Genomic DNA, 10,055 nt, shown 5'->3' with positions numbered 1-10,055 from the left:
CTTGATTTGTAATTGTGTTTCTTTCTACTATGATCGTGTAATTTCACGAGTATGGAACAATGCAAGTGAGGGTTTCCAAGTGTGAGACACCCTTGGGGTAGTTTAGATCTTTTTGAAAGCTACTTATATGGAAATTTGCTTTGATTAAGAACTATTTTTGAAAAACTTGATTATGTAAATATATGGAGGAAGTATAATACATAGTGTATGCTTAAGTAGTGATAAGTGTCTTGAATACGTAAAATTTTCATATAAATTTGACACTTATCATGTATTAAATGGTTATATTTATGAGTAAAACAACCCTTCCTCGCTTAAAATACAGAATGAGATATGAAAAATCTAAGTTTCATGAATTATAATGATAATTGGCTATTTTGCAATAGAAATGGGAGATAAAACACAAAATACAACTAAGCCACAACCCTTGACATTAAGCCTAAGAAGTAGAAAAGATAGAACATCATTACTTGGACTTTCTGTCTGAACACAACAAATCAAAGTTGAGCCACATGAAGAAACCCTCTTAGTAGGGAAAGTTGAAGTACCAACACATGAGGTTAAGCAGCATAGAAAACCCTTGCATGAAGGAAAGCTCAAGTGTTAAGCATCAGGAGACTGAGCTAAAAAGAAAACAACCTCATGAAGAAACCCCATATGGCTAAGCATAGAGGACAAGGTTGAGCATCGCCCAAAATGTTTTATAAAAATAGTGCTTGGCCTTAAGTTTAGATCATCAATTTCTCATAGCTTTAGGCTCTTTCTCTTTATAATACTTAGAATAGCCATAGCCAGAGCCATAGGGGAGATTTTACAACTCTAGAAGCTTAGATTTCGTATCATTATGAATGGTTGAATTCTCTTTAAGAGGTTGGATGTACTAATCTTTGATTATTTGTATTGATACTTCTTTAATTTTCATTCATGCTTCGTTTCAATAGTTTGTGTTTGATTTATGTTTATTGCTTTGATGAATTGACAACTTATCTTATTTTATTGGTTTGGATTGAGATGGAAAACTAATTCAAATTGTAGTCCAATCAAACCACCACACTCTTGCTAAAGACTTTCACATGATCTAAAAGGTGTGTTGGGTGTAAGAGTCATACACAGTTAAAGTAAGGACTCATTCAACCAGGAGTAAAAAAATCACATTGGATCTAAAGTTCTTAGGTTCTAGGATGCAGGAATAGGTCTTGATCTACCTTAGAGCACTTCTAAGACATTGGACAAAGTATATAATAATCATCAAAGAGTAATGGTAATACAACATAAGAAGAGGGAATGAAATCCAACCTCACCACACATTAATCATTATAATTTCTCAAACTTGAATTTAAGTACATCTTAAGATCAACAAATCATTTTCAAACAATGTTTTATAAAATATAGAGATAAACAATTTATGATCTTAATAAATATCGATAGATACAACACTTGTTGATACTACTACAAACTAGTGTAGTTACTGAAAATTGGTTGTTAAGAAAACCTCATCAAGTAACCTTTTTCTTGAATATCAATTATGAAATACTTTAAATAGGCATATTAATTCTACTAATCTGGGATGTTATACATAATATAGTAAAAATTACAATGAAAGAATGTTGTAAATATTCAAAATTACTAGTTGTTGATTGGTAAAAACTTGGAACAAGAAAAAAAAAATCTCAATAAAGTATAAAAAGGAGAATATTTTAAAGAATTTCAATTTTGGGGATCGTATATCATAAAAAGTGGATTGAGGAACAATTACACACACAAAAAGTTATAATTATAAATTGATAAGATGTGACACAAATGGAGAATTCAAATAAGTACAAAGAAGCGAGAAGTTGTTTATTTTTTAGATTGTTAACCCCTATAGAGTTTACCTTTATAACCTTATAAATAGCATGTAGTAGGCACACATCAGACAAAGATAACACATTTGTAATACAAAACACTTGTTTAAACACTTTGCCACAATTGAGATCGTGATAAACCGACCAAAAAGAAAAGTAAGGAAACACCATCAATATTTATTAAGAAAAAAATATTAAAAAAATCATTTAAAAAATATTATTGTGTGAAACTAAATTTTTTAGTTCGAGAGTTGATTATGTACGGAGAAACGTTTATCATAAACATAATTATACATTCTTAATTAAACATACTATTTATTTTTAAAATATTTCTCCCAACCTAAAAATAATTAAAAACATTAATTTAAACAAATATTGTAAGGCCCATTAAAGTTTGGCTGACCATTTCTGCCCTAAAGTTAAGGGCTACCCTCTTGTGTTTGGGCCTAGGGCTGGCCCAATTGATAAAACCCTTTTCAGGTTGCCCTAACTCACACTTCCCACTCTTGCAGAAAACTCAGCAGCCGTCACCTCTCCTTTCCGCACCGAACGCTCTGCTAGGGTTCGTCCTAAGGTTCACTTGAGCTAACTTCAAACCCAGTTCCTACTCCACGTAAGTCACTCCTCAGCTCATGCTTCTTATTTTCATGGTCTGTGTTCACTGTTACCGTTAGGGTTTGATAATAACCCGCCCCTTCCCTGTGTTTTACCGTTCATTCCAGCTTGCTGACCATCCTAAGGATAATTTTTCTTTCTGTGTGCGGGTCGGAGCGTTTCGCTAGCTTGATTTCCAGGTACGGGAAGTTAGGGTTTCGAGTTCTGTTGCTTGTGGCTTGGTCTTGAGCTTGCTGATTGTGTGTATGGATAAATTACTGTTCTAGTGCGTGTGGTGCTTGATTATGCTTGGTTGAATCGGAAAAACACATCTGTTGCAGGTGAATCAGGGCGAGGATTGTTAATCTCGCCCAGGCGAGTTGGACTCGCCTAAGCGAGTCTGACGAAGGCTCGCCCACACCAGTTTGTGCGAAAGGTCGCCCAGGCGACCCGCTCAAATTTTTGAGCGAGCAAACAACTCACCCAGTCGAGAGGGGTCTCGCCTAAGCGAGATCCCGCGTTGCTTCCCTGTTCCGTTTTGAGGCCTCGCCTAGGCGGAGGGGGACTCGCCTGAGCGAGACTGTCTCGCCTGAGCGAGACCCCTCAACCTGAGCGAGGTGCTGGGTGAGACAGTGCTGTGATTGGATGTTTGTTTATTTCTGGATGATCTGTTTTGGTTGGGTATGAATGTATGATGAAGGACATGTATATAATGGAGTATGATATATACGTAGTATGATTCATGAATTATAAATGATGGGTTTGGTATGAAAGTTGGCATGTGAACTAAGTGAGTTGGTCATTGTTAAAGTGGCATGAAAATGTGATGAATGGAAATCCTATGAGCATGGATGGTTTATGATGAGTTGAAACGGGTTGGGCCTGGAACATGAAAGGCTTTGGCTTTAAAGGTTGGTACGATTAATGTATGCTTATGCATGGTGAATGTTCTTTAGCTGTGTGAATATGGTTGGTATGTGTCAGTGCATAATTCCTTGGAGTCTCTAGGTGAGACTTTCAAGGTCGTGCTTCAATGGTCGAGACATAATTCCATGGCCCGTGTTAGTGGGTGTCCATGGTGGTGCCCCATCTGTATAACTAGGTAAGGATTCAAGGTAAGGATTGCATCTTGACACTCTAAGGAGTCAGTTAGTCTCACTTAGAGCGGACTAACTCCTGTGGTGAGAGTAGCAGGAGGCCCGAAATTCGTTAAGGGCTAACCTTGTGGTGAGGGAAATTTGATTCATTGTAACACTTTTAACACATAGCTCGGGAGTGAGCAGAGGTATCCACCGCAACTGCAAGCATCCGCTGAATCCGACCAGGTTATACGTATCCGGATGAGTCGAGTCGAGTCGAGTCGTAGTGTATTGAATGAAAAGTCATAACATGCTTGGTTGTTGTATGGATATGGGATGGTGAAAATATATTTGACTGTGTGATGAATATGTTGTTGGCTCTAGCTTACCCGTTTTGTTGTATGGTTGTATTGTATGTGGTTGTTCCTTCTTACGATGATCATCAATTTGATTGATGGGAGCAGATGAGCGAGGTTCTCGTCAATGGTGATTCTGCTGCTTAGCCATCTGGGCTGGAGTTATTTTCTTCATGATTTCTTTAGGGCTATGGCCCATGTATCGCTTTATGCATTTCTACTCTACACTCTTTGTTAGACTTGTATCTGGTTTTCCGTTGGCATCGTGGTGTGCCCAGGTTGTAGGGGTTGTGTTAAGGACCCCAAAACTAGGCTACTGTACTATCGTTGCGTGACGCTTCCTTTAATTTCGTTTAATAATTAAATGGAATGTTAAAAATATTAATTTATATTTTATCATTTAAAAAAAGTTGCCATTATTATCATTATATAAAATATGACATAAGAAAAAGTTATATTATTATATTTTATTATTTAGCTCGATAGGAGTCTCTCGTATTTTTATATTTTTAGATAAATGAAGAATCAAAGTAATTTTTGGTTCAAAACATTTTTGTGTTAAAAACAATCAAATGTTAAGACTTTTGAATTGTCATAATATTCATAACTCTTGAGCGATATTAACAGAGGTGTAAATTCATGTCAAACTATTATGATATTTTTAAATATCAATTTTAAAAATATTTTAGAATATGAATATTAGAAAAAAATATTTAATAATTATATTCTTATAATATGTTAAATAATTATATTCCATTTAGCAATGAAATTTAAAAATTTTATTCAATTTATAATTAAATTAAATAATTTATAGTTGAATTTAAAAATAATTAATAAAAATTTCAATTTTAGAAAAAATATTAATATAATTTGTATAAAAGATATTAAATTTGGTGTCAATTTGAAAGGAACAAAATTTATTTATTTTAACAAAAATTGGGACTAAATTGAACAAAAATAATGAATATAGAAACTAAATTGAACAAAAAAAAATAACACAACCACAAAGTGAACACTAGCATTGACACATAACACAATTGTGACTTGACATGTGAACAATTTTTTTTAAATTAAAATTTTTTAAAAATTAATTTTTTTTAATAGAATAAAAAAAAATTAATTTGAAAAAAAAACAAAAAAGAAGAAGTTGATTATTGTTTAAAAACATTAACTATTTAAATATCGTTAGTGAAAATGATTAAATTGACCAAAATTTAACGAAAATGAGAACTTAATTAAACACAACAAAAATAAAAATAACAAAAATAAAGACCAAATATATATTTAAATATTATATATATATATATATATATATATATATATATATATATATATATATATATATATATAACCTAAGGCTCTTGATTCATTTAACTTTTTTGACTGCACATAAAAATTGTTACAGAGAAGGAGTTTGACCCAACATGCATATTGAACAAAAAATGCAAAAGGAGATTGAAATCTATTGAGCGTTCCTAATCCAGTAACCACAAGAATACATCCAACTAATAAAACAACTAAAAAGAAATAGAAAATGCGGTACAAGATTCCATGGGTTCAGATGTCAAACAAAGAAAAGGAATTTTTATACCTATTTAATATCTAATGCAATGCGAGAAGAGACATTTAATATCTAATGCAATAATATTGTGAAAAGAGAAAAAAGAAAATCATGTTATCACTTACTTTTAACCCTTCATTTTAATTATCTTTTAATTATCTATTATAATTTTTTTTAATAATATGATATAATAATAGATTAAAAGGAGTACAAAAGAAGGTCAAAACATCATTATTTCACCTCATAAATTGCGATGGAAAAAAGAAAATAAGCTAAAAAAAGGAGGAGGCACAATTTGAAAATTATTTTGATCTCGTTGTGGTTTCTTTCTTTATATTTCTGTTTCTACTTATTAATTTCACCCTTTTCTTCTTTTTTTTAAAAACAAAACATTTTGATTTCTTAACTCATGCATTATAGCTTGATCAAAACATTAAAATTTGTTTAAAAGACCGATCTTGACCACTAATTTTAAGAGAACTAAAATGATACATTCAATTTATATATTTAATTATTGTTATTAATAAAACAAAAATAAATTATTGGACCAATAACATCATGTTCAATAATATCATACTTTGGAATAAGTGAAAAAATTGAATTTGTATATCATTTTTATATGTAGCTTTTCTTTTATCAACTTTAAAAAGCAAATCTATTCTTCTATCTTTCATAAGCATACCTATTTGAAAAAAAAAATCAACACTAAAAAGTAAACTATTAAAATCTAATTAAATATTGAGGGATGTAATTATTAAAAGGAAAATATATGATAATCAAGTATGAATTAAAATCTGGTTATAAAAAATACATGATAGTTGAGTCTTTCTTCGTGTGCATAAAAAATTCTTATACAAAAGACTCATTAGATAAGAAACTAATATTTTAATAAGGAGTGAAACAAGAAAGAGTTACACTTTTTTCTTCATAATAGAACAAAACATATAAAAAATAAGAACAAAAATAATAAATCTATATTTAACTTCATTTTTTCCTCTCCACAAAACAGAAAAAAAGCATGGTAAAAGAGTGAAAATAAAAAGGCAAAAGGAGAGAAAATAAAAAAAAAATTAATAAGCTTTTTATTATTTATTAGATTTAATTTTGTTTTACTATTTATTGACATTAAATTATGTATTTTATAAAAAAGTTAAAAATTTACCTAATTTAATTCCTATAAAAAGGGTAAAATTTTAACTTATTTAATTCCTATAAAAAGGTTAAAAATTTACCTAATTTAAAAATTAACATGGTATTTGAATTTCTTATAATTGAATTCTTTCATTTCTTAAATATTTTTGTTTGGATGAAGTAATTAAAATATCTTAGATTTTATTTTTCTTGTTTGAATAAAGAAATTTAATTTTTCTATTAAGACAATTGTATTTTAAAACTTTTGATAACTCGACTCTACCCTTCAGATTGAGTCGACCTAACTTGACTTTTAACTTGATTTTACTAATCTTAAGTCGTCTTACCGTGGAATTAAGTAGAGTCGTCTCGACATTGGACTCTAGACCTTTGTCTCAACTTTCGACCTGTGATGACTCAACTTGACCTTCGACTTCGACTAACTTATTCCGACCTTAAGCCCGGGCCTAGTTGTCATGACCTACGACCTAAGTTGACTAGTCTCAACCTTCAGCTCAGATTGACTTGTCAGGACCTTCAACCTAAGCCAACTTGTCATGACCTTCGTCTCATATGGACTTGTCATGACCTTCAACCCAACAAACACATCTCGCCCAACCTTTGTCCTGGGTCGAATGAGTTCAATATTTGGTCTTGACTGAATTGACTCGACCTTTAGATCAAGTCAACTTGTCACGACCTAGGAAAAATTGGCTCGACCTTTGGTTTAGACCGAATTGGCTTAACCTAGCCTGAATAGAATCAATTCAACCTTCAGTATAGGTCGACTTATCAGCCGAAACTGACTTGCCTAGACCATCCTAAGCTAACTTGTCTTGACCTTCGACCCGACCGATCTGTGACTTGGGTCAACTTGGCAAGACATCTCATTCGGCTTAGGTCAACCCAACTCGATCCTTTTGACCCAACTTGACCTGTTCTGACCTTCGGTCTGGATCGACCTTACCGTACATTGATCTAGACCGACTTGACTTGATTTTCAGTTCAAATTGACTCAACTGAACATTTGTCTAAGTTGACTCAATTAAATCTTCTATTTAAGTCGACTTGACTTGACTTTAAACATTTTATCTTTAAAGAATTTTAAAATAAATAATAATCAATAAGAGACCGCAATGTTCATTATAAAATATATCAATAATTTTCTGAGAAAAATATTTATTACATATGTACAAAGATCTATGATCCTATTCATATGGACTTTCTAAATAAATTGAGAAAAACGTAGACTTGATATTAGAAAATATTATACCCCATAATTTTATTTGAATATATCTAAGCATCGTATCACACTAAAAAGTTAAGAAATACGGGATCTAATAAGATGGAGGCCTCCATGGCCTAGCCTTCCTCATCCAAATCAAGCAATACTTCTCCAGTAGTATGTGCATGACCATACTTTTCCACCCTCTTCATGATCTCATCAAGCATTCTATTCATTTCTTGCGTTTCTGGATGAGAATTATCCCCCGCAAAAAACTCACGAATAACGCCATCTATCTCAACCAAACTACACCCTGGAACTTTCTTGATACCCCTAACCTCCATAAGCTCCCTCAAATGCCTCGCTTCCTTCCTCCGTTCCAGCTTGGCATACACGTTAGAAAGAAGCACATAGGCACTACTATTTGTGGGGTCCAACTCAAGAACCTTCGTTACCGATACCTCACAAGTTTTAATGTCCACATGCATGCTAGCTCCACTAAGCATAGCTCCCCATATCATCTCATCCGGTTTCATAGGCATTGATTTCACCACATTCCAAGCATCTTCAAAACGACCAGCTCTGCTGTATAAATCCACCATGCAACCATAGTGTTGAATCGTAGGACTAATACAATACTGATTCAACATCCTCTCGAAATATTCCTCTCCTTCATTAACCAACCCTCCGTGCACACAAGCACAAAGAACACCCACAAACGTCACAGCATTTGGCCTCACTCCATCATTTATCATCCTTGCAAACAGATCAAGGCATTCCTCCGAGAGTCCGTTCATGGCAAAAGCAGCAACCATTGCACTCCAAGCCATTACATCCTTTTCACGACCCATCTTATCAAATATGCATTTCGCCCTTCCAATGCTCCCACATTTGGCATACATGTCTATCAAAGACGTCCCGATCACACCACCGATTTTCATCCCACTTCTGTAAACGTAAGCATGAAGCCACTTCCCATGCTGAAAGGCACCTAACCTCGCACAAGCTGAGAGCACTGATGACAAGGTGAACTCATTGGGTCTGAGTTTACTTCCTTCCAACGTGTGGAGCCTACGAAACAGAGAAAGCGCCGCCTTGTACTCGCCACAGGTTACGTAACCGTGAATCATGCAGCTCCACGAAATGACGTTCCTCTCAGGCATTTGATCGAACAATTTCCGCGCAATGTGAATCATGCCGGCTTTGGCACTGGCGTTGATGATGGCGTTCCAGGAGGGTAAGTCGGGTTGTGTAATTTCGTCGAACAGTTGGCGGGCGAAGGTAAGGGTGGCACAGGTAGAATAGACATTGATAAGGGAGGTTTGAACAAAAGGGTTGTGAGCAAGGCCAAGGAGGAAAATTTGAGCGTGAAGTTGGCGTGCTGGAATAGGGTTGTTGATGGATTGGAGAAGGAATGGGAAGGTGTGAAGATCAGGGAGCACGGCATGCAGGCGCATGCGAATGTAGAGTGAGAGTGGTGAAGGAAAGGCTGAATTTTCAACTCTGCTTTCGGAGCTGGCTCGAATGAGGTTGTTCCACACGAATGATTGAATATTAGGGTGGGAGAGGTGAAGACTCGGGTGTGTATATGATATCCACTTCCTCCAGCCACGCATTATTCGTTACCTATGCCAACCATGATACTCCTGCGGTTTAAAGGACCACCATTGGAGTTCATCGGATAGGAAACCCATATACTACCCATAATACTTCATGCATTTTCGTTAACCTAATTTATTACTACTTATCTTAATTTATAGAGAAGTAGCATCGTCTCGATCACATATATTACATTATTCTCAAATCTTAGTTAAATGTATTAGACATTACTTAAATGCACAATCTTATGAATTTTTTATTTACTGTTATTTTTTCAATCAATTTAAATTTACATAAACCTATGATAAATTATCTTTTGATTATTTTCAATATTATAGATTTAGATATATAAAGATGTGAACATACAGGCACGACAAGATATATGTTTTCGTTAGTTATTAATAAAGAAGATCGATATTAATAATTTTTTTTATGTACACATCTTAATATAAATTTCACCTTTATTGATATAAATTATTTTATTTTCTAGATTATATAGATATTTTTGAGAATATAATTTTTATAAATTTAATAACATCTTTTGATTAATGGACAAATTCACTTCTTCATGTGAAGTCGTGACCAACCAAAGTTGTGATCCACACATAAAATTTTTGGTCGACTCACTTAAATGTGATGATCACATTTGTTTTGGCCTGAACTCTA

General features: G+C 33.6%; 1 protein-coding gene across 1 annotated transcript; it reads right to left on the bottom strand.

Annotated features, from left to right (window-relative positions):
* Positions 1–7,822: 7,822 nt before the first annotated feature.
* Positions 7,823–9,528, bottom strand: LOC114190963 (Pentatricopeptide repeat (PPR) superfamily protein). The gene has a single exon (XM_028080061.2). The coding sequence runs from the start codon at positions 9,404–9,406 to the stop codon at positions 7,928–7,930; it is 1,479 nt and encodes a 492-aa protein (XP_027935862.2). The 5' UTR covers positions 9,407–9,528; the 3' UTR covers positions 7,823–7,927.
* Between the last annotated feature and the right edge of the window lie 527 nt (positions 9,529–10,055).

The sequence above is a fragment of the Vigna unguiculata genome, chromosome 7 (genome assembly GCF_037176805.1).
Source record: "Vigna unguiculata cultivar grain cowpea cultivar isolate G323 ecotype 2 chromosome 7, ASM3717680v1, whole genome shotgun sequence".
In the NCBI taxonomy this organism is placed as follows: domain Eukaryota; kingdom Viridiplantae; phylum Streptophyta; class Magnoliopsida; order Fabales; family Fabaceae; genus Vigna; species Vigna unguiculata.
Note: the sequence above shows the minus strand (reverse complement) of the source record. Positions and strands in the feature narration are given on the sequence as shown.

Excerpts from the sequence above, each read along its gene's own strand:
- LOC114190963 (XM_028080061.2), bottom strand. The coding sequence starts at position 9,406 with ATGCGTGGCTGGAGGAAGTGGATATCATATACACACCCGAGTCTTCAC.